The sequence below is a fragment of the Lutra lutra genome, chromosome 16, assembly GCF_902655055.1.
Source record: "Lutra lutra chromosome 16, mLutLut1.2, whole genome shotgun sequence".
Classification (NCBI taxonomy): Eukaryota; Metazoa; Chordata; class Mammalia; order Carnivora; family Mustelidae; genus Lutra; species Lutra lutra.
In genome coordinates, this window is record NC_062293.1 from 58525748 (window position 1) to 58550352 (window position 24605).

The 24605-nt window shown below is 58.7% G+C and overlaps 1 protein-coding gene across 2 annotated transcripts; it reads left to right on the forward strand.

Annotated features, from left to right (window-relative positions):
• Positions 1–6490: 6490 nt before the first annotated feature.
• On the forward strand, positions 6491–18124 carry ALOX12B (arachidonate 12-lipoxygenase, 12R type). Of its 2 annotated transcripts, none has more exons than XM_047707624.1 (15): positions 6491–6832; positions 8531–8735; positions 11402–11483; positions 11596–11682; positions 11800–11922; positions 12091–12194; positions 12508–12680; positions 12924–13067; positions 14051–14254; positions 14475–14561; positions 14857–15026; positions 15275–15396; positions 17243–17343; positions 17524–17694; positions 17892–18124. In XM_047707624.1, exons 1-15 carry the CDS (start codon positions 6686–6688, stop codon positions 18069–18071), a joined length of 2100 nt encoding a protein of 699 aa, XP_047563580.1. In that variant the 5' UTR covers positions 6491–6685; the 3' UTR covers positions 18072–18124. The 2 variants fall into 2 exon arrangements, with proteins under 2 accessions (XP_047563580.1, XP_047563581.1); XM_047707625.1 differs by having other exon boundaries at positions 8648–8735.
• Positions 18125–24605: the final 6481 nt, after the last annotated feature.

The window sequence follows — 24605 nt, forward strand, 5'->3', positions numbered from 1 at the left end:
TCATTTTTGGTTTGGGGTGTGTGTGTGTGTGTGTGTGTGTGTGTGTGTGTGGCTGGGGTGGGAGGGGGTGGGAGGAGGAGGGAGCAGCAGCGAGATCTTGGACTGTCTGTTCTGGAGACAGGGGGCCTCCCAGCTCAACCCAGCGCCTAGCCAGGCCCCGCCTTCTTGCCTTCATCTCCCAGAGTGTGTCACCCATCCGGAGGCGAGGGGATATCCAGACTCACAGGGCCGATAGGAAAAAAGCAGGTGCTTTGCAAACCCTGAGAACCCAGCTTCTGGGTGTGGGAGTTATTAGCACTGCCTCTAGGATCTGGTTACTTTTCTGGACTCAGGGGACTACTCAGTCTCCGGGCCTCTGGTGGTTGGTTCAGTCAGGACGAGCTCTGGTCAACCAGCTCCATGGGGAAGGGATCCTCGGGATGTGGGTCCCCTCTGGCCAGGGGCACTAAGTCACTTGAGTGAGACCCTCTAGAGCTCCTGTCTCTCTGTCTCTGCTGTTCTAGAAGCCTACATGGACTTGGCGTAGCCATCAGCTGCTGTCTCGGAGGGACAAGGACAGAGATCCCCTGCTGACCCGGCCTGGGCGAGGAGCTGAGCGAGAAATACACTTTCCTGGGTCCCTACGCTGACTTTAGATGGTTTGTGGTTGCAGGATTACCGATGCAGATAGCAATCTGGGGAGTCTGATGTCCTCCCTTGCAGCTCCGAAGCCCTTAGAAATAGAATCCTGGGGCGCCTGGGGGGCTCAGTCAGTGAAGCATCTGCCTTCGGCTCAGGTCATGATCCTGGGATCCTAGGATTGAAACCCACATCGGGCTCCTTGCTCAGCAGGGAGCCTGCTTCTCCCTCTCCCTCTGCCTCTCCCCTCGGCTCATGCTCTCTCTCTCTCTCTCTCTCTCTCTCAAATAAATAAATAAAATCTTAAAGAAAGAAAGAGATCTGTGCGGCCCTCAGCTCAGTCATGGGTAACTTCTCTCTCCACAGCCACCCAATGACCCCTTCCCTGTGTCCCATTTCCCTGGACTTTGGATCCGGCCCCTTTACCTCCTCTGCCTCCGGAGTCAAATTCTGTGCCTGACAAACTCTGGTGACAGCCTCTCTCTGGCCAGAGTCACTGTGTCTTCGGCCAGGGACCCAGGAAAGGTTCCTCCATCCCTCCAGCGCTGGTGGCAGGGGAATCCATCCCATGGCTTTTCTGTTGCCATAACTGGTGACCCAACCAGAGAGTCCCCTGGGCGAGGGCTTTGCTAGGCTGTAGTCTCCCAGCCCTGCGCCAGACCACTGCCTGGCTCATTCTCCCATTTAGTGGGGATCCTCCAGCTGCCTTGACCTTGGAGGCCAGGGTTGAGGATGACGGGAGGTGCTGGCTGAGCTACGTCAGCCCCATGAGAACCCAGGGACCGAACTTCCTTTCCAAAATGGTCATCCTTGGCCCCCGCTGTGCCAAAACTCCAGAGCAGCCACGGTCCTACAGACCCAGACAACAGCACTGCCCATCCCTTTCCCTGTCCCCTTCAGGCCCAAAAATCGTCTCCCCACCACCGTTCAGTCAAACCCCTTCTCCGGCTGCCCCTGGGGAGAGGGGATGAGGGCTGGGGGTGGAAAAGGACAGTCTGGGGCCATGCCGCAGGTGGGGTTCCCACCTCCTTTCCCTGTGGTCCCTGGAGGTGCAGCCCCGTGCCAGGCTGCAGGAGCAGGGGTGCTCGGGAATGTCTCACCTGCAGGTTCCGACCTGAGAATTTAGCCAAATCCCCAGACTCTGTGCACCTTAGAACAAGATCGAAGGGGGGCGCCTGGGTGGCTCAGTGGGGTAAGCATCTGCCTTTGGCTCAGGGAATGATCCCGGGGTCCTGGGATTGAACCCCGCGTGGAGCTCCCTGCTCAGTGGGGAACCTGCTTCTCCCTCTCCCCTTGCCCCTCCCCTCAAATAAAGAAATAAAACCTAAAAAAAAAAAAAAAAAAAGAACAAGATCAAAGGACTAAGAACTAGCCAGAGGCACCCCTGTGTGGCCGGGACTGTGGTAGAGGCTGGATGGAAGCACGCCAGCCTCTTTTCCCAGCTGGTGTTGAGCAAGTCCTCAACCTCAGTGGCCCCAATGTGGCAGATGAATGGGAGGGACAAGTAGACCTGGAAAGTCCCTTCCAGTGCTGGCATTCTAGGATCCGCTTCCCTCAAGCCTCCCATGTCCTAGATGCCATTCCCTGTTGGGTGGGGAGCCAGGGAGACAGATGGCAAGCCCAGGAACAAATGAATCCTTCTAGAGCCCGCAGGTGGGGCTGGGAGATGCAACAGGACTCTGTGTTAGCAGGACTGGGGGTGGGGTGACACTGAGGTCTGGTGGTCCTGGAGAGCCACTCGGGGCAGGTGCGGACTAGTTGAGACTGGGATCAGAGCAAACCACTAGAGACAGCCCAGTGGGGAGGTAAGGGAGGTGCGGGGTGGTGGGGGGGGCGGCAGAGGTGTTACAGACCACATGCTCAAGGAACAGAGGGCCAGAGTTGCTGGGATAAGGTGACAGAGGGGTGGATGGACGTTGGTCACCCACAGTCCTGACGTCCACACTGCATCCTTGGATTTGATTCTAAGGGCAACACCGTGTGATGTGCCGGCGAGTTTTAAGCAGGAGAGTGACCCCATTTGATTTTTTTCTATCCTGGGGGGCGGGGCCCCAGGGGTTGCTCCCCGCCTTGCAGGGCTTGGGGTGGGGCAAGCAGGGGGTGCCCCAGCCATGAGGACTCAGCTTCCTGTGTGGGTGGCCCTTGCGAGCCAACCCAGCGAGCTCGCGTCCTTCCCAGGGACCTCCCCTGCTCCCCGGTCCGGCCCTGGTCCAGGTGAACCAGTTTTTCAGCCCAGTGAGCACCTACCCAGAGGCACGCATCCACGTTTGGGCCGTACGTGGGGAGCGCCCCATCTTCATTCTCGTGCCTAGTCTCATCCACGTGCTCAGGTGCTCAGCCACATTCGTGTCCCGTCCCCCACTGTCCTCACCTCCTTCCATTTCCTTCAGGGACTGAATCCCCACTCCAGACCCTTGTCCTGATCAAACCCAGGGCCGCTGTGCTCTTGCTTTTGGGGGACAAACGGATTGGCTGGGGGGGGCCCTATTGATTGTGGGTTATGATTTGAGGAGGCAGCTTTTGGGGGATGGAGGTAGATCCCCACCATTTGGGGTGACACCCAAACACTTCTACACCATCAGCTCCTTGTCCTGCTCTCCCAAATTCCCCTCTCGCTTTACCTTGTAGGCGCCCTGCCTCCTCCCCCCACCCCACTGTGTGATTTTACCACTGGATTACAAGGTTCAGGAGAGGCCTCTCACCCTCACTCCCCCGTGGACTCTGTGTCCCAGAGGGGCCAGGAAATGCCACTTCCCAAACCCCTGAGCTTCAATCCCCAAACCACCCTGCCCTGCTCCAAGATTAGCAGCCCCCTGGGGGCACAGTCTCGAGGAGAGGGGAGTGGCTGCCAGGTCAAGGCTGGGAGAACTTGGCTTGGAATTTGCATCTTATGATGCAAATTTGCAGCATCAGGCTCCTAGCATCCCCCAAGAGTCATCTGGGTGGCTGATCGGAGCCCAGGAGGGCAGGCCTGACCTGCCTGACAGCTCTTGGTCCTCAGCCCAGGGCAGCACTGTGCCACACAGATGAGACAGCCCTGCCAGTCACCCACAGTCATACACAGGCACGACTATCCCCAGCCTTCTCACCCATCCTGTCTCCATCCCCTTAATCAGTCCCTCTCCCCCAACCCCCATCCCACCTGGTGCTTACCCCAATCTAGCTCTCCTCTCCAAGTCTCCCCCTAGTCCAGCCCCATCCTTGATGTGCTTCTCAGACCTGACCTCCTCACCCTCATCACACCAGCCCACCTACCATTAAGAATCACGTTTCAAGACCAGGTGTTGGGTACTGGGCCGGGAGGTGGGGAGAAAACCCAACCAAATGGAGGACAGTCTAATCCAGTGGGAAGGATGGGCACCAGTCAAAGATGTTAGCTGCGGTGCCATGGAGCCATTAATCATGAAATCTGGCCTTCCTTGATGAAGCCCTTATCACGCTAACATCAGAAGGAAGAGGAAACTTAACCCGGTCCAAGTGGTAGAGTGGGACAGCATGTGCAAAGGCCCTGTGGTTGCAAGGGGATTGATCTCACTTCCTTCATGCCTTTATTCAAAAGTCCCCTTGTTGGGAGATGGAGAGGAGAAGGGAGTTGAGGGAAATTGGAAGGGGAGGTGAACCATGAGAGACTATGGACTCTGAAAAACGATCTGAGAATTTTGAAGGGGTGGGGGGTGGGAGGTTGGGGGCACCAGGTGGTGGGTATTGTAGAGGGCACGGATTGCATGGAGCACTGGGTGTGGTGCAAAAATAATGAATACTGTTATGCTGAAAAAATAAAAAATTAAAAAAAAAAGTCCCCTTGTTGAAGGGCTCTTCCCTGACCCCTCTCTATCTAAAGTTTGCTCCCTTATACTTTATAATTTCCTTCCCTGCTTCTCCTCAGTACTCGATCACCAGCATAATATTTTATTTACTTCATTAGTAAGCTGTATTGTCTTCCTAGAATGGAAGCTCGAGGAGGAAGGGCGGTGATTTGCTTTGGGACGAGACCTAGGAGACAGGCCACAGGAGCTACGTGAATGGATGACGTCATTATCGGGAAGGTCAGAAGGAGCAGCCACCAGGCCTCAGCTGGGGTTGGACGGCATGGGGGTGACAGGAGCACATTTGGGTCTTAAAAAGGTCATTTCAGTCCCTACCTCTGATCACAGCCCTGTCCCTAAGCACAACCTGAATTGCAACCTCCTCTCCATTCCTCACCCAATCCAGAACCTTCTGGAATCTTCTCTCCATCTCAGAATCCCAGCCCTCTTTGACGTTAACTTGGCCCCAGGCAAGTGTGACCTTCCCTCAATGGTGACAGAAGGGTGACACCTCAGAGGGAACCTGGGCTGGAGCTTCCTGGTTGGTGGGAGCTGCTCCTGGGAGGCAGAAGCAAAGAGGGCAAGTCCAAGCCGAGTGGGCGGGAATGTGACTCTCCCCTCACTGTCCCTGAGAGTAGACCTCCCACCCTCTCTCTTAATCTACCCCCAGTCCCAACACCTTCCTAAAGTCAGCTCTACCCTGGGGCCTTGGCCAGTCCTTGTGGCTCCTGGAAACGAGCCCCCAATCCCAACTCCCTTCCTGCTCCAGACTCTCCGCAGAGTGTAATGTCCAAACTGATAACAGAAAGATCATTTCCTTCTCTCCCTGCGAAGCTCCCCCAGAGCTTACTGCTCTGCGAGGATTTCATTTGTTCTCCGCACCTGCAGGGCCTAGAACAGTGCCTGAAACAGGTGTGCTCCCCGGACACCTCCTGAGGGGATGAAGGCCGGAAGGAATGAATGATTTGGTTCCGGACAAACCCAGTTCTATTAGAGCCCAACCTTGACCCCATCCTCTTCCTCACTTCGTTGCTTTTTGGGGGTGGGGTGGGGCGGGGCGAGTACTTTGTGAACTTGAGGGATAGCATAGAACAAAATGCATCAGTTCCCTTCTGTACCACCCAGATCAAGACACAGAAGGTTCCAGCTCTCCACGTGGCTCCCCCCTCACAGGTGCTCTCAGATGCCATCGCCAAGCTTTCCTAGGAACTGCCTGGTTTCGTCTGTTCTCGAACTTCCAATCGATGGAATGATAGAGTGTGCACTTTTTGCCTTCCGGCTTCTTTCATTCGTCCATATCGTCCACATCGCAGTTTGAGGGTTTTTTTTTTTTTTTTTTAATTGCTGGGTAGAATTCTGTTAGGACTATACCACAAAGTTCATGTCCACCCCGTGGCTTATTTCTTGTGCCCCCAGCTTCACTGCAAGTGTCATCCACTCTTGTATGCACCCTGTCCCTCGGCTTGGGGGACCCAGGCCTTGCAGGAGGCAACAGAAACCCTCTCTCCCTCCCGGATCCCCTCTCCCTGGAGCCTCTCTGTGGCATCCACTGCTCTTCCCCTCAAGGGCTCTGGGCTCTGGGGCAGGAGGATGGACCAGCCTTCCCACAGCGGCCACTGCCTGTCCCATTGCCTGGAGAGGAATGGCCCATGGTCCGGCAGCGGGCCATGAGGACAGAGAGTTCCTGCTGTGCCCGTCTCCCTGGGCCGCCCCCACTGTGGGGGGGTGACCCACTGCCCCTGGATGGGCTCAGCAGGGGTGCCCAGTGCTGTTGCCCATGGGGGCGGGCAGAAGGAAGGCGCTTATTAGGCCGATAATGATCTGGGAGCCCCGCCCAGCCCTGTCCCCCCACTTCCCTGGGGCCGGGGCTCAGGCTGGACTGGCTCCCCCACCCTGCAGCCTCCTTCATCCGAGGCTTGTTCCATCCACCCTCTCAGAAGCCAGCCCAGCATCCTGTCTGCCTGTCCTCCCTGTCGGCTGCTGGAGGGTTGGCCGTCCAGACACCGGCTCGCCTGCCGGCCCGACTTCGCCCCGCCCCAGCCTGCCTGGCTCCCCGCCCGGCCGGCCGCCAAGGGCAGCACCTCTCCAGGCTCCCGGCTGCCCCTGGGCTAGACGTCCCTGCCTCAACTCTCCCTCTCGGGAGGCTGGCCCTGTCCACGTCTCCCTGCGTCTGGCTTCTCCTGCCTGGCCTGGGCCCCCGCTGTGTGGCCCCCCTCAGTGTCTGCACTTGAGCCCTCCCTCCTGCTTCCTCAAGAGCAGCCATGGCCGCCTACAAAGTCAAGGTGGCCACGGGTACCGACCTCTTGTCGGGAACAATGGACTCCATCTCGCTGACCATTGTGGGGACCCGAGGAGAGAGCCATAAGCAGCTGCTAAACCATTTCGGGAGAGACTTCGCGACTGGGGCGGTGAGTGAGTGCGTGTGTGTGGGGTGTGCATGTGCATGTGTGTGTGTGTACACATGAGTGTGCTCTGTGTGTATGTGGTCTGTGTGTGTACGTGTGAATGTGTGGTGTGTGTGGCATGTGAGTGATGTGTGTGCTGCGTGAATGTGCGGCATGTGAGCACTTGTGGTTATGTATGTGTGTGTGTATGGAGTATACGTGCGTGTGTGGTGAAGTGAATATGTGTGTGGTGTATGAGTGTGTGTGCCATGTGAGAGTGTGTGTGCTGTGTGTGTGGTGTTATGCGTGCGCTGTGTGAGTGTGTGGAATGTCAAAGTGAGGTATGTGTGTGTGTGGAGTGTGAGTGAGTGTGTGTGGAGTGTGAGTGTGTACCATGTGAGTGTGTGGAGGATGAGTGTGGTATGTGTGTGTGGTGTGTGAGAATGTGTGTGTGGAGTGTGAGTGTGGTGTGTGAGTGTGTGGAGTGTGAGTGTGGTATGTGTGTGTGGACTGTGTGTGGTGTGAGTGTAGTGAGTGTGTGGAGTGTGAGAATGTGTGTGCATGTGTGTGTGTGTGTGTGTGTGTGTGTCCAGGGAGCATGAGGATGGCTGCAGGTGTGCGCGCGGGAGGAAGACAGGGGCGGGGAGCGCCAGGGCACTCTGGGGGAGCCCTGCAAGCAGGGGGCTCCAAGGGCAGCTTTGGATGCCCTCCCCACAGACCTGGCTCCCAGTAGTCCCTGGGTCCCTGCTTTCTGGCCACCCTGCCATCCCTGCTCTGTCACCATTAACCCCTCTGTGCTCATGTCTCATCTCTCCCTGCCCTCTCTCCCCTCCTCTCTCTTCCTCACCCACATCCCTCATCTCTCAGCCTCTCCCTCCCTTTCTTGCCCTTGGCCTCTCCCGCTCCCTGGTCTCTCTCCATTTCCTCATCCCTCTCCATGGCCTCTCCCCCTTCTTCATCCGTTCCAATTTCCTCTTCTTCCCCCTCATTCCTCCCCATTTCCTCTCCCCCTCCCTCACTCTTCCCCATTTCCTCTCCCCCTCCCTCATCTCTCCCCATATCCTTTCACCCTCCCTCATTCCTGCCCATGGCCTCTCCCTTTCCCTCATCCCATCCTTACTCTTCCCAAGTTCAGTTGCATCATAAATGGCTTAAGAGCACATTGGATTATCTGCGATTTAAAATGGCATCTGACCAGCCTGTCCAGTGGGGCCTGCCTTCTCCACGTTGGAAGGCGCCCTTTGCTGGTCCCTCAGCCCTAATTCTGGGTCCGGTCCGGCCACCTGCTGCTGTGTGAAATTAGCAGGTCACTCTGACTGTATGGCCATGTCTGCATCTCCATGTCTTCACTGATAAATAGGAGAAGACGAGGCTGGCTGCACCACCTCTGCCCACTCTAAGATGGCAGGAGGTCTGGGGGAGCCCTGGACTCCACTTGGACCCCTTTGTAGACCAGCCCCTTGGGGGCTGCATGAGTCCCACAGCCTCAGAAGAGCGGGTGGGTGGCTGGGAATGGAGGCGGAGGGACTGGTGTGTTGCAGCCTTGGGTGGAGGGGCCCAGCAGGTGACAGCCCAGTGGGAGTGGGGGAGGGGAGCCCCACAATCAGGTCGCCCCCCCTGCCCAGGGAGGTGAACATCAACCCCAGTGCAGGAGCAGAGCCTGGCTGAGGGGCTGGGGGGGGGGCGGTGCCTGCCACTCACCTAGCCCCGCGCCCGGCCCAGGTGGACGAGTACACCGTCTGCTGCGAGCAGGACCTGGGGGAGCTCATCATTATCCGCCTGCATAAGGAGCGCTACTCCTTCCTCCCCAAGAACTCCTGGTATTGCAACTACGTGCAGATCGGAGCCCCCAACGGCCGCGTCTACCACTTTCCCGCCTACCAGTGGATGGACGGCTATGAGACCCTGGCCCTCAGGGAGGCGACAGGTGAGCCCTCAGCACCCCACCCCTGCCACCAGGCCCCTGGCTCCCTCCTGGCTGTCACCTGCTGGGCCCGTCTTCACCCGCCGCCCTCACGTAGCACCCTCAGTCCCTGGTGTTCCAGGGCCCAGCTTGGGGCTGCACCCTGCGGGGACACAAATAGGGGGGCTCTGGGCCACCCTCAGGGTCTCAGGATCCTGGGTCTTAGCCGAAGGCAAGTGTGCTCTCTGCTAGCTCCCCTGCGGTCCTGCTCCTGACTCCCACGGGACGCAGCAGGATGCCTTAGCACTGTCCCATCTGCTGCCTGTTCCCTTACGAAGCCCTGGGAGTTCAACAGAGCCAGCGGGGTCTCCAGTGGGGCACGGGATGTTCTATTGGAACATCCCAAGGCCTCCCTCCCTGCCACTCCGACGGACGCCTTACTTCTCCCCCAGGACTCACTGCTGCTCCCAAAGGGCCCCTTCATCCAGTAACCCGGGGGAGGGCCTGTTAATGCTAGACTGGTGGGGTGTTCTCTAGTGCCCAGTCAAGGCTGAGGCTGTATTTCCAGATACTCGCTTGCTCCCCTGGAAGAGGGACAGGGAGTCCCAGCTCCTCGTGCCCACCCCTGTCTGGTGGGCTTGGCTCAGCTTCCTAGGATGTGGCTGCTACATGGGGACTGCAAGCTTGTCCTTTTAGGTTCCCTTGGCTCCACCCCTCAAGGTGCACAGGACTGGAGGGGGCTTGGAGTTCCAGCCGGCAGCTGACACCCCGCCCCCTGCACCTCTCATTTCCCTGGGAGCAGGGAGACAGGGCCTGAGCTGGGGAAAGAGGCAGAGGCAGAGGGAGGCAGGCCTGGGGGAGGGTGAGGAGATCCAAGGGGAGAGCTCCCCCAACTCCCAGCCCGGGCGGTGGGGAGGGGTAATGGAGGATCTTCCAGCGGTGGCCCAGTGGCCAGGAAGCAGGGGCAGGGCAGGACGAGGCCTGGTGCCCTGCAGGAATGGTGCTGGGTGGAGCGGCCGCTTACAACAGCAGCACAGAAAGCTTTCATCACCGCCCAGCCCTGGAAGGAGTCCGGCCCCCACCCAGGGGTTGAAGCCCAGCTGGGTCCCGGGGTTGCACAACTCCAGGGGGCACTGTTCACCAGGGACACAACATGAGGTGCGGCAGATGGAGGAAGGAGAGGTGGCGAAGGGGGCCTCGAGGGAAGGTGACAGGGCTGCGGCGATAGGCATATGGCAGCCCGGGCTGCCAGCCAGGACGCTGGACAGAGACAGGCCTGGGTGTCCACTCAGCGCCACCACTTACTCGCTGGATTCTAAGCCTCAGTGTTCTCCTCTGGAAAATGGGTCTAACCGCAGAGCCTACTTCATAGGGCTGATGCAAGAATCCAGGGACATAGCCTCTAAAAGGAATTTTAAAAGGCTTAACAACTCTTGGTGTGGTTCATGGCTAGGGGGGCGGGTGAGTGGTCCCAAGCAGGCTGCCTTGGTTCAAATCCCAGCTCACGCTTTCTCTCTGTGTAACATTGGTTGTTTTCTCCTTGTAAAACGGGCACAACGGTATGGTCCCTTAGCTGAAACTTTTGGGGTCAGGGTGGTCTTGAAATTCAGATCTGGGGCACCTGGGTGGCTCAGTTGGTTGAGTGTCCGACTCGGTTTCAGCTCAGGTCGTGATGTTGAGGTCCTGGGGTGGAGCCCCAGGTCAGGCTCCCTGCTGAGCCGGAAGTCTGCTTGAGATTCTCCCCCTCCTTCTGCCCCTCCCTCCACGCACACACTCGCTCATAAATAAATCTTAAAAGAAAGAAATTCAGATCTCATTTAGAATAGGTATGTATATATACATCTATATCTATATTTTCCCATTTACACAGTCTATACATTAAATAATATATCGACCAGGGCACCCCCTTGCCAAATATTCTAATATTTCTGCAGAAAAAAAAAAAACACCGATAGTTATGCCACGTGAGTTCAGTAAAGACTGTATAGCCTCCGCTAAATTCAGAGCAGGTTTTGCAGACCAAGGAATTTGTGCTCAACTTGTGAAAAAGACAAGGTTGGTGTCTATCGTCTTTTGGGTTTTGGAATTGTGGAGACAGGATTGCAGGCCTGTAACAGTCACCTGCTGGTTAGGTTGTTCCTGTGTGGATTGTTATTAATATAAGTAGACTCAGGGTGCCTGGGTGGCTCTGACGTGAAGCCTCTGCCTTCAGCTCAGGTCATGATATCAGGGTCCTAGGATAGAGCCCCGAGTCAGCTCCCTGATCAGTGGAGAGCCTGCTTCTCCCTCTCCGTCTGTGCTCTCTGTCAAATGAATAAATAAAATCTAAACATGTATATTTATATATGTAGGAGAGAGTGTTTGGAAAGTGTCTAGTGCCTAGTAAGTGCTACGTTACTGACCTTCACTAATGTTTTAGTGGGTCCAGAAGAGGGACTCGCTCCCGGCAGCAAGCCAGGCTCCAGGGGCAGAGCTAGGGAGAGGAGGGTGGTCCCTGACCCCTCTTTCTGAGTTTTTGGGAGGACATAGCCCTCCTCCCTCCCCAGCCCAGGGTAAGCCTTCCCAGTCCTTGTCTGTGGGCCGGCAGAGCCAGTCTAGAGGGCAGGAGCTGAATTCTGATCCTCGCTAAGTGGTCCGGGGCTGACAAGGCCAAGGTCAGACCTTGAACCTCCTCTGTGGTCTCCTTGCAGGAAAGACAAGAGCAGAGGACACGCTCCCGATCCTTCTGGAGCATCGACAGGAAGAGATCAGAGCCAAGCAGGACTTCTACCAGTGAGCGGAGGGCGGCAGGGTCTGCGGGGGACCAGGGGGCTGTGATGGCTTGGCCTTCCGTCCCTGCGTTGGCTGTGGGCACCAGGCCTCACCGACTCCCTTTTCTTTGCAGCTGGAGGGTCTTTGTTCCGGGCCTGCCCAACTACGTGCATATCCCCAGTTACCGCCCTCCTGTCCGGAGAAACCCCAACCGCCCCGAGTGAGGACCTGAGGCTGCCCTGGGGCCCCTCCCATGGTTGACCCCTGGGCTCTGCCCGCTCCCTGCGCTGCCCCGGACCCCGGGTGCCCCGCCCCAGTCCTGCACTCCTTCCTACAGGTGGAATGGTTATATCCCTGGCTTCCCGATTCTCATCAACATTAAGGCCACCAAGTTCCTGAACTCAAACCTCCGCTTCTCCTTCGTCAAGACGGCTTCCTTCTTCTTCCGCCTGGGGCCCATGTGAGTGTGCGCGGGGGGAGGGGGCGCCCCTGTCCCTGCTCCACGCGCCTCGGCCTCCGCCGCAGCCCCAGAGCTCGCAATGGCCTAGGGAGCCCGGGACCCCCCAGACCCCTGGACGCAGGGAGGGCTGTCTGTGTGAGCGCCTCCCCCTCGAACCGGGTCCCCTAGGGCGCTGGGCTTCAAACTCCGCGGCCTGGTGGACTGCAAGCAATCGTGGAAGAGGTTGAAGGACATCAAGAAAATCTTCCCCGCCAACAAGTCTTTCATCTCCGGTATGGGGTGGGGGGAGGCGAGCCCGGGGGAGCCTGGGGTGTCCGGCGGGGGGGAGCTGCGGGCGCGGTCCGGAGGCGGGACGCCCCGTCGGGGCCGCGGGATGGGAGGCGCAGCCAGCCCCAGGCCCGAATGGCCGGCTGGGCGGGCGCGCCCTCTGGCGGCTTCGTGGAGAATGCCGCCCCGGGCGCCGCCGGCTGCTCGAGGGGAGGCTGGGGCGGGGGGGGGTGCTTCTCGGGTGTCCGTGGTCTTCCTCTGTCTCGGGTCTCAGGGACACCCGGCCACGTCATGACGTCCTCACGATCCCCCACCCAGAGTACGTGGCCGCACACTGGACAGAGGACAGCTTCTTCGGGTATCAGTACCTCAACGGCGTCAACCCAGGCCTGCTCCGCCGCTGCACGCAGATCCCGGACAAGTTTCCCGTCACAGATGACATGGTGGCCCCGTTCCTGGGCGAGGGAACGTGCCTGCAAGCGGAGCTGGAGGTGAGGCCCGATCCGCTGGAGATCCCTGGCCTCCCAGACTCCCTCCGTCCCCGGGCGTCCCCGTCTCTCCAGTCCCACCCCGTTGTCCCCAGAGTCCCACCAGCCGCTGTATTCCCCGCTCGCTCGGGTCCTTAGCCAACCGCTGCACCTGGGGGACCTGGGCACTCTGCACCCAAGGCAGGGCTCGCAGGTGCCCCCTGCTGGTGCCTACCTGCCCCCCACCCCATTGCGGCTCCCTTGCAGAAGGGGAACATTTACCTGGCAGACTACCGCATCTTGGAAGGCATCCCCACCATTGAGCTCAACGGAAGGAAGCAGCATCACTGCGCGCCCCTCTGCCTGCTGCACTTCGGCTCGGAGGGGAACATGATGCCCATCGCCATCCAGGTGCCTGGGGTGCAGGCCTGGGGCCCTTGAGCATGTTGCCAATGCGAGCGCCTGTGTGCGCGCATGCTTGTGTGTGTGCGTGCACACGTGGGCAGGTGCCCATTTACATGAGTGTGTGATCCCTGTGTGTGCATCTGAGAACACACGTATGTTTATACATGTTCCTATCTGTATGTGTGGCCCCATGTATAAGCCTCGGGCTGAGTCCCTTCTTGTCCCTACGTGCATACAATTTCGTCCTGCCCCTCTCCACCTGTCTGCCCATGAGTGAACTTGGGTCCCTGGTGCTGTCCTCGGTGCATGCAGGGGTGTGTAGAGCGTGCCTACTCTGTGCATACATGTGCAGAGCTGACAAGATGGGAATATGCTTGGTTGCTTGAGCTTGTCTCTTTGGGTCCGTTCCCTCATTTATTTGTTAAGCCAACACCTGCTGTGTTCCAGACCTCTGCTGGAAATACTGAGCTAATCAGACTTAGCCACTGCCTTGAGAGTGGCCTGGCAGGAAAGGGGATTGAGGTGCTATGTTCCCAGAGGTCTCCACCAGCGTCATGTCCAAATTAGAAAAAGGCATCTCTTGCACGGGGGGAGGGGGGACCAGCCAAGCTCCAATGCTCCTGGCTCATTAGTGGAACAGCGTAGCCAGGATTTCAGTTATTCTCTTTGCCCCAGAGGGCTGGTACCCTTGTGCAGTGCACAACTTGTACAGCTGAATAGGGCAGCTGTGGGGTTGAAATAAGGAAAACTTCTCAGAAGGGGCAACTTGCGAGCTCCTTCTTGAATGAATGGGAGCTGCCAGGTAGAGAGAGGGAGGGGGAAAGGGACTACAGGCAGAGGGGACAGCAAGAGCAAATGTGAGGAGGGAGGAAGGGCCCTGGTGTGTTCAGACTCTTCTCTGCCTCCTTCCTGCAGTGGGGGCCATGTCTGTGTGTGTTTGTGTGTGTGTGTGTGCCCTCACCTAACTCTCCCTCCTTCCCTATCCCTAGCTCAGCCAGACCCCGGGGCCCGATTGTCCCATCTTCCTGCCCAGTGACTCTGAGTGGGACTGGTTGCTGGCCAAGACATGGGTGCGCTACGCGGAGTTCTATTGCCACGAGGCCATCTCCCACCTACTGGAGACGCACCTCATCGCAGAGGCCTTCTGCCTGGCCATGATAAGGCAGCTACCCATGTGCCACCCCCTCTACAAGGTACGGGCTGGGCCCCAGGCCTCCCTAGAAAGGCACCTGGCTCTCTCAGGGCTCAGGGGGGACCCCTGGTAGACTTGGGGAGGCAGCTGGGCACCCACAAGAGAGGGTTTGGGGTGGGAACTTCCCAAAGTGATAGGGTCTTGATGCTGTACAAGAGGGGGGATGATGCTGAGGTCCTTTGGGGCTGACTGTGGTCCTCTCTCCTTGCTCCCTCCTGCAGCTGCTGGTCCCCCATACCCGGTACACCATCCAGATCAACAGCATCGGGCGGGCCCTCCTCCTCAACGAGGGGGGGCTGTCTGCCAGGGTAAGACTTCTGCCCGCACCCCAGCAAGACCTTTGTTGCCATTCTGGGCATTGCCATTAGACTTAAAGCAAGATTTCCCACTTGCCTTCAGATCACAAGGGGAACAGCGGGTGGGGACCGGGGTATGTGGGTGCTGTGCCCACGAGGGTGCAGAGTGGTGCTGGCCCGGAGCATGGGAGTTCATGGGGCCGGCTGTGGGAGCATGCAGTGGGCTCTGTGTGAGGCAGGTGTGATCCTCAGAGTGGGGACCCTGCCGGGACCTCACTGGCCTCAGCGGCTGCTTCTTCCCACCCAGGGCATGTCTCTGGGCCTGGAAGGCTTTGCTGAGGTCATGGTGCGGGCTCTGTCAGAGACAACCTATGACAGCCTCTACCTCCCCAATGACTTCGTGGAGCGCGGGGTCCAGGACCTGCCGGGGTATTACTACCGCGATGACTCCCTGGCCGTGTGGGATGCACTGGAGAGGTGAGGCCGGGCTGACAGGTTGTGGCATGCAGGGTGGACGGCCTGGGGGGTGGGAGCAGGCACGGGAAAGCTTTGAGGACCGGACCCTGGCTTGGGGCTGAGGCCACCTCCGCACCCCACAGGAGGTGCCCAATTGCAGGCAAGGGGAGGTCTGGAGCGGCTGAGGCTGGGCCATCCTGGGGCGAAAGGCGGGGGAAAGCGCTGTGGGGGGAGGAGAGGATCCAAACTGAGGCCTGTCCCCTGGTCAGGTATGTGACAGAGATCATCACCTACTATTACCCGTGTGACGCGGCTGTGGCGGGTGACCCGGAATTGCAGTCCTGGGTGCAGGAGATATTTAAGGAGTGCCTCCTAGGGCGTGAGAGCTCAGGTATGGGCCTGGGCGCTGGGCACCTGCACGGACCTGGGACTAAGGGGTGGGCCCTTCCAGCTGGTGGTGGAACATGTCTTGCTGGGGGCTGAGGGAGCCAAATCTTGGAGAGGCAAATCCTCAGGGAAGGAAACAGGGCTGCCAATTGGCCCCTGTGGGAGCTCAGAGGCTGTGGGGCAGGGTCATCTCTGGGGATTTGGGGGCTCCCAGTTCCCCACGCTGGAAACAAACCTTCGTGGGGCGAGAAATGGGGTGTGAGCTCAAACTGAAAACGGTAGAGTGTGCTGGCAACCGGGGAGCTGGTGGGTTCTAGGATGGCTGCTGAGCATCCTAAAGTCATGCTGCTTGGGCACCACTCAGCAAATATTTAGTGAGCATCTATGATGTGATAAACGCTGGGTACTGGGAGGCAAAGGGAATGAGACAGGAGAGGGGGTTGCCCTCAAGTCTCAGGGCTGGTCCTCTCAGTAGACGGGCAATCATGCTGTCTTAGGACTGCTGCAGTCCGGGGCGGGGGGTGGATGGGTGGGGTAGGGGTGCACTAGGAGCCCTGGGGAGGCACCTAACCCAGCTGGAGGAGGGTGGTGGGTGGAGAGCGGAGGGCAGCAGCATGCTAAGATCTAGCTGAGATCTAACATCCGGGCTAACATCTGGCTAGGAGGTGCAGGGTGGGGAGGTTAGCCAGCAGGTGTTAGAGGTGGGGTTGAAGAGCTCTGATGGGAAGCCAGAGTGGGCAGAGGGAGCTGCGGTTGCTGCCTAGGAGGTCCCTTCATCTGAGCTGATGCTGGAAGTTGGCCAGACTCTATGGGGCTAAGCTAAGGCTGAAGGCGAGAGCAGGGCAGGTGGCAGGCCTGGTGCGGGAGGCTGGAATTACCTTGACCACCAGAGGGCGCCCTTGAGGAGGTCCGCAAGGAAAGCAGATTTGTACCTGAGACTGTCCTGTTGCTGGGGAGTCAGGAGACAGTTCCCGAAACTGCTGTGGTGTCCAGAGGGGGGTGACAGGGGCCTGGACAGGGGGCAGTTGTGGCAAGGCAGAGAATTCCGGAGCTGCAGGGAGCGAGAAATGACAGGATTTGGTGACTGGTTGGGGTTTCATGGTGGGCTTGGAGGGAGGGGCCAAGGACCACTGCCAGGTTTGGGGCTGTCGGAACTGGGTGGAACTGGGTGGAACTGGGTGGATGGTGTGTGTCATGCTGTGAGCTGGGGGCCCGGAAGGACGAGCTTGGGGAGGAAGACAATGGGTCCGGTTTGACTGTGTTAGGCTTCTGGAACCTGGGGACAATGGGAAGGAGAATCGAGCAGCTTGGTTAAGTGTGGGACCAAGAGATCCACCTGACATGGGTGCAGAGGCTCGAAAGAATGTGTGTGTGTGTGTGTGTGTGTGTGTGTGTGTGTGTGTGTGTGTGTGTGCAGTGTGGGTGTGGATGAGGGACTGTGCTGGCTCAGGGCAAGAAAGCCGGGATTCCCCCAAAGCCTTGTACGCCCGCCCCCGAGTCCTGGGACCAGAGAGCCCCCACTAAGGGAGCGGCAGTAAAGATCCCAGGGCCCCACCTCCACCTCAGGCAGCTCTGGAGGACATGGCCAAGGCCATTTGGGTCCACCTCCCAAGACTTGTGGGCTGGATGGGATGGGGTAGGGGGGTGGGACGCTGGAGGGTGGGGCGTTGTGGTCACAGGAGGGCCAAGCAGGCAGAATGAGCTCAGGACCCCGAAAAGGCAGCTAGGAGCGTTGGCTGGACACGGTGCGGGGAACGGGGAGGGGAGGGGGTCCCGGCTCGTGGGCGCCCTCTGCCCGCCTCCAGGACAGGGGCGGGACTGACGCTGCCAGGCCTTTCCCCGCCCCCCAGGCTTCCCTCAGTGCCTGCGCACGGTGCCAGAGCTGATCAGATACGTCACCATAGTCATCTACACCTGCTCGGCCAAGCACGCCGCTGTCAACACAGGGCAGGTACCGGTTCTCGCCAGCCCCAGTTCCAGCCCGCGAACCCAGCCTCTGCCATCAGCCCTACTCAGGCCTCCGCCCTGCTCCCAGCTTCAGTCCCTAGCTCAGTTCAGACCCCAGAGTCCCGAGGGTGCTGTCTGACCCAGAACCCTCCCCCCTTTGCCATCCCCCCTCGCCCCCGTCCAGCTGGAGTACACCGCCTGGATGCCCAACTTCCCATCGTCCATGAGGAACCCACCAATGCAGGCCAAGGGGCTGACCACTCTGGAGACCTTCATGGACACGTTGCCCGACGTGAAAACCACGTGCATCACCCTGTTGGTGCTCTGGACACTCAGTCGGGAGCCCGACGACAAGGTGCCCCGGGGGCCTCCGGGTGCAGGAGGGGGTGGGGTTACTCTGAGCACTGGCAGGGAGAGGGCTAGGGGCGGGGGGCGCCTGAGCACAGGCGAGGGGGTGTCCAGCCCGGGAGGCAGGGGGAGAGCGGCGGCGGCAGGGGCGAGGTGGAGGGGCCCGGGCTGGTGGGCGGCAGCTGCCCGGTTGTGTGCCCGCAGCGGCCTCTGGGCCACTTCCCCGACATCCACTTCGTGGAGGATGCCCCGCGGAGGAGCATGGAGACCCTGCGGCGCCGCCTGGCCCAGATCTCGCACAATATCCGTCAGCGCAACAAGGGGCTCCCCATCCCCTACTACTACCTGGACCCGGTGCTGATAGAGAACAGCATTTCCATCTAGGACCGCTCCCCTGCCTCGCCCCTCCTGCCTGCGCCTGTTTTCAGAAAAAAAAAAAAAAAATCACTTGGCACAGTGCTGAGTCTGTCCATGTGCCGGGCCATTTACCTGGGGCGAGTGGAGGGGTGCTGGCTGGGACGATGCCGATCACCACTGCGGGGTCCAAGTAGGCTCAGGGCCCCAGCGCCAGGCCCTGGTCTGCCCCGATGTCCCGTGAGATCCAGCCCAGGAGGCTCTGGAAGGCAGGGATACCCCTACCCCTGGCTCGCCCTGAAGTTCTGGGAGATAGCAAGGTGCTCCTGGGGACGGCAGGAGAGAAGGCTGGGACACTGCACCCCACCACCCCGGGCCTTGTCTTTCAACCCCAAGCGATTCTGGTTCATCTTAAGTGCCCCTGCCTCGGGGCTCAGACCTCCCAGGACCCCAGCCCACCAGAAAATCTACCCATGGACCAGCATCACCTGAGCCCTGCCCACCTAGGCACCCAGACCACCCAAGACCAGTCCAACTTGAAACATAAACTACCCATCTACCCAGACAAAAGACCACCCTGAGCCCAGCCTACCAGGAACCTAGACCACCCAAGCCATGCTCACTTTGAAACCCAGCCATCCCTAAGCTACTACGAACCCGTAGTATCCTGCTAGGAACCCGTAACACCCTACACCACAGCCCATCACCAAAGCCTACATCCCTCCAGGCTCAGCACACACAGGAGCCCAGCCTGCTAAGTGCACCCTCCAAGTAACCCGTCCCCAGGATCCCTTCCTCACCCCTACCCACTCTTCTCGAACCTGAGAATCACCCCCTTTCGGCACCCCCTGGCCTTACTTATGGTTTCATCGCTGACTCCCCAGAGCTGCACAAGGGCTTGGCAGGTGGACTTGACCTCAGGGAGTGAGTCCACAGGGTCTGTCTGGCCTTTGGCGGTAGGTGGGGGGGGGCAAGGTTGGGGGCACCTGCATGGTGGTGGTGGGAATATTGGACATCCTGGCACTGAATTCAAGTTGACCTCCCCTCCAAACTCCGTAAGCCCAGAGTTGCCAGTGCTCCCGTTAGCTCCTTTCCTCTGGTGACCCTGATTATCCCCCCAGGTTTGGTGCTGGCTCGCCTGGCCATTGTCGGCGGCAGCATGTTGGGCAGAGCAGTCGATGATGACTGTGGGGAGACATTCAGTGAGCTCCCCAGGGCAGCAGGGACCCGTACATGGGGGTGGGCTGGAGAGAACAGAGCTGAAACCCAAGGGGGTTGGAGTCTAAACCTGGGGGTCTAGAGGGCAGGAGACGGGCGTGGCCACCTCACCCGAGCTCACACAGCTTAGAAAACCTTCCTGCAAGACTGCCCTGACCCAGGCCCGTGGTTCTGAGTCTTGGCTTACGACTCTGTCGTCCCGGTGAGAGAAAGATGCCGACAGTGTTGGACGCAAAGCTGGGGATCCAAGAGGACATGGTGACTAACAGCTGGGACCCTAAGGCGGAAGAGGCCACTGAGACCAGCTGCCCCAAGGGGACTCTGAAGCCAGAGAGGGAAAATGGCCAAACAGGCATTGCATGAACCACTGAGCTGACCTGCAGGCCTGGAGGTCTTCGTCTCCCCCCAGGGGTCCAAACCTAGGGTCTAGAGCTGCAGGTGGTTTGCAGATGTGCTTTGATTGACTGCCAAGGTTTCCTGTTTGCTCCTTTTTTGAGTTGAATCAATGGCCAGCCCTTACATATTAGACAATGTCAGGTTTCTCTTGAAAAATCTGAAGGTCTGGCTATAGTCCTCACTGGGTCGCCATTTGTCCCCATCAGACAAGCACAAGTTCTCCACGGACCGTGGTCCTGCCCACCCTCATCCCTTGCAAACACCGTGAGCATTGTCTTCCAGCTTCTGAGGCCAATCAAGCCACAGAGGCCAGGGCCCCTCTGTGTTCAGACTGCGGGATTGGATCCATCCACACCCCTGGTTCCCAAAGAGCAGAGCTGACTGGCCTTGCTCGCTGTGGCATCCAGCCCCGGGCATAGTTAGGGCTCACGGAGGATACATGGACCCATTGTTCCCACTGTGGGCGTCCATGGGGGGGCATCCCTGAGGATTCAAGGGGAGGTAGGGCATGAGCTGGGCTCAGAGGGGGCAGTGTTTGGCTAGTGAGAGAGGGCGAATCGGGGTGCCTGGCCTCCCCAGCCTCAGTCTCTGCTGAGGAGGAAGAATGGAGAAAAGGGAGGAAGAAGGTTCTGGAGGGGCTGAGATTCCCCAGTGCACACTGCATTCCATGTGCAAACGGGAGCCACGCGAGGCCCGTGAGCAGGGCTGTCCTGAATCCTGGGGCTGAGGAAGATTGTATTGCAGGTTAACGGCAGAAGATGGGGACCCACAGGGAGGCCGGACACCAAGAGTTCCTGCCACGGGGGTGGAGGCCAGAGGTACACCCTAAAGGGGTCTTCTGCAAGGGAGAGTCAGCAGGAAACCCTGGACACTTTCTCTATGGGGCGAATGCGCAGAAGGCACCTCCTATTGGCCTGAGGTTTGTTCTTGGGGATTTACATTTAATTCTAATAATAACCCATAAGATAGGAGCTCTTCTCATCCCTGTTTTCAGAGAAGAGACACAGAGAGGTTAGGTGACTTGCTCAAGGTCACACAGCGGGGAAAGAAGAGGAGGCAGGAAGGGCTGCAAAGTCACAGTGTGTTTGGGCAGAAGGGGTGGGAGAGTGGGTGAGCAAGGTACAGAGATATAGATGGTGGGGAGACCGGGAACCCCCAGCCCCCCGGGGGAGCTTCACCTGTCTGTGGCCGCTCGGCTCCAGAGCACATTACCTGGGGAGTGGTAGTGGGCAAGGTCCTGAAATTCTGGGCCAGCCAGCTGGTGGGGCGGGAGGAGGGAGGGCAAGGTGGAAGCCTCTGGCCCTTTTTGGTGATCCGAGGCAGGCAGCCTGCCCGTCCTTTCCCAGCTGAGTTGACCAGCTGCTGAGCAGGGACACCCCCCGCTCCTACCCACTGCTCAGGGCCACAGCTCAGCGGCTCCAGGGCCCCGACTGGATGATGAGCTTTCGAGGTGCAAAGAGCCCAGTGCGGGCCTCAGCGTTGATGTCCGGGGGTAGTTGACACAAGGACAGAGCAGGGAGGGACAACTAGAGTCAGCAGTTAGATGAGACAACCTCATGGGCCCCAGTGGGTGGCCCCATGGGCAGCTACTGCACATGGGGAGAAAAGAGGTCTCCATCGTAACGTGGGTTCCAAGCAGATGAACCTGGAACAGTGAGTGTCGGACCCAGGTCTGGCCAGGAGCCAGTCACAGCTATGTCACTGGGAAGGATGGTGGCGCCCTCTGGGCCCCAGCGTCTGAGGGAGCTGGAATGGGAGGCGGTTCATGGGGAGGGTAGGCATCAGGCGGAATCTGGGGCAGAAAGTACAGCCTGTTACCCTGTCCACGGGGCCACATCTCATGGTCAACCTCCTTCCTAGCTGTGTCTCTTTGGGAAAGTTAACTAACCTCTCTGTACTCAGGTTCTTCAGCTATAATGTGAGGTTGGTGGGGGCACCGGGGGGCTCAGTCTGTTAAGCATCTGCCTTTGGCTCAAGTCATGGGGTCCTGGGATCAAGCCCCAAGTAGGGCTCCCGGCTCAGCAGGGAATCTGCTTGTCCCTCTGCTGTTCCCCTTCCTCCTTGCTTGTGCACATGCTCTCTCTCTCTCTCTCAAATAAATACATAAATAAAATCTAAAAAAAAAAAATAAAGTGAAGTTGATGATAAGCATCTCTCCATCCTTGGTTGCTCTGAAAGATTAACTGAGTTCAACTTGGCCAGTTGATGGAAGGGAGGTAGGAAGGCTCCCTGCTCTGATTACCTCTCGCACAGCAGGAAATGGCCCTTAAGGCCGCCTTGTTGGCTCATGGTGCAGGGCTGGGTCCAGGGCTCCTGGTACCAGCCCAAAGTCACCCCGCTCCCCGGTTGTGTGGGGCAGAGGCTGGAAGGGAGGGCGTGGAGATGCCTTCCAGAAGGTGTTCCGTGTTTAACTGTTGGGAACACGGCCGTGAGGTCCTAGGTGCATGGTCTGATAGAGTTGATTTGGAAACCTGTGTCAGGGGGGTTTGTTCTCTAACACTGAGTATCACAACCTTCCCATCAAGATAGAGATGGAAAAGGACTAGACAACAGCAACAACAAAACTAGGAAGAAAACCAAAGCAGGGTGCTCGCTTCGGCAGCACATATACTAAAATTGGAACGAAAACCAAAGCAGGGAGGGGCCAATTGGGTTAGATGTGGTGTGGTGATTGGCACTTGGAACAGTAGCAATGGGGGGGGTTTGATAAACCTTGCAGTCATCTCCAGGGGAGGCTGTCCCCCCCTGCACGCCCAGCCTTCCCAGGGCCCCGCCTTGCTGACCTGGATGGGAGAGGCAGCAGGGGTCCGAACTGGACGGGGGGAGAGTTGCTGCCAGGAACTGGGGCAATTCATTAATGATGCTGGGGCAGACCCCAAGAGGTTGGCATGGCACACCAGGTACAGAGGGTTGTCTAGAGGAGGAGAGGAGGAAGAAGGGGGCGCTGAGGGAGGGCACATCTCATCCCAGTCAGCCCACAGAGGGGAGAAAGAGCTGCTCCGGGGAGCCCCAGCAGACCCCCCTGGAGGTAGGGCATCCTTAGTAACCATGACAACAGGCAGGGGCATGGGTCCTGGCAAAGGAGCAGGAGAGAGCACTCCCCGCTCACCCTGCTTGCTGTCCCAGAGCAGCACCGCTCTGTCCAGGGCTGAGCAGCAGGCACTGGCTCAGAAAGGCACTGAGCTAGCTGGGAAAGGAGGGGCCGCAGGGCCGGGTGGAAGAGACAGGTCGGGGGTTGGGAGCCTGGGCTCCTGAAAGCACTGGGACGGGAGGGAAAGGAGGCAGGACCCCTGGGCCCCTCACCTCCAGCTCAGCCTGCGGACCTGCCTCTGGGTCTGGTCCAGCCCAGGGGTCCATACCTTCAGCGATGGGAAGTTCTTTGGGGTTCCACGATGGCGCTGGACCAGGATGGGGATGAGGCCATTCTGGAACTGGGAGGCAAAGAACGTATCCTCCGGTGACTGTTTAAATGCATACTCTGCAGAGAGAGCTGGTGTGGGGAGGACCACCTTGGTGACCCAAGCCCCAGCCTCTCCCACTGCCCCGCTCTAGGGACCCAGATCTCCGGCTTCCCGCCTCGGTCACTCCCTGATTTTCCCCTTCTCCTACTTCGACTGGTTGGATGACTGGATTAGTAAGCGAGTTCTCAGAAGAAAGGGGGTTGGAGGCTTGGGTTCCTCCTGTGGAGCCACCGATCCCGCAGCCCTACTTATTCCGGGGTACATCTCAGGGGCTCCCCAATGTCATGTGCGCCAGGACATGAGCGGAATGTGAGAAAACCAGGATGAGGAATGGTGGATGCTGCAGAGCCCAGTCTGCTAGCTCAAGCTTCCTGCACGGCTGCTCTCCCGCCGGCCCCCCAGGCCCCCCAGTTCCCGGTTAAGACTCACCCTGTGGCAGTCTCCTGTTCTCACCCTCCCCGACTCTCCAGGCTCACTGGCATAGTGTCCCAGGTCCTCGCGCACCTGCTGTCCCAGGATCCGGGAGCACCCCAGGGGACAGGAGGCCAGCAGGTGGTTCTGGGGAGACCCCGAGGCACCTGTTACTGCATGGGCACTCCCCTGCCCTGGGCTCCTGTTGTGGTGGCCTGGGCTGGCCGCCTCCTTGCCAGAAATGGGTGGGCTTTCAGCTCAGGACACTGCCTGTCCCCTCCTCCAAGGTGCACCGGGAGAGAGCTGTCAGTGCCTCCTTCTCTGTGTCTCTGTCCTGTCCACTCCCAGCCCTGGAGACCAGTGTCTCTATCACTCTGAGTCGCCCCGTGTCCTCTCTCTCCACTCCTGTGTCCCATCTCTTGCCTTGGTCCCCTCCTCAGCTCTCCCGCAGGTGGCAGGTGCAGGTCTGTGGGGGTGGGGGTGGGACCTGGTCTGCCCCGGGTCCTCCCAGGGGAGTGAGCAGAGGCTCCCGGGGGCACCGCTCACACAAAGGAAGGGGGAGGCAGGGAGAGGACCTGGCAGGGTCCTGGCTCCAACCTGTCAAAACATAATTAAAAAAAAAAAAGAATTATGAAGACGATTCATAACTTTAGAATGAGCACAAGTCAAAGATTAAAATCAGCTGGGAAGGGTGGTGATGGCGCTTCCAAGATTGGTTCATGCGCAGCGTGGTTAGAGCTAGTCACAGGCAAGCCTCGTTTACTCAAGTTTCAGTTTACCGTGTTTTGCAGATATTGGTTGGTTTTTGTTTGTTTTTGTTTTGTTTTGTTTTGTTTGTTTTTTAACAAATTCAAGGTTTGTGGTGACTCACGGAGCAAGCCATGGGCCATCACTTCCCATCTCTATGTCACTTTGGTAATTCTGGCAATATTTCAGACTTTCTCATTCGCTGTCTCTGTCATGGTGGTCTGTGGTCGGTGATCTCCGACACTATTATTGGGATCGGTTTGGGGTGCGATGAACTGTGCTCATAGAAGACAGTGTTTGTGTTCTGAGTACCCAACCGACGGGCCATTCC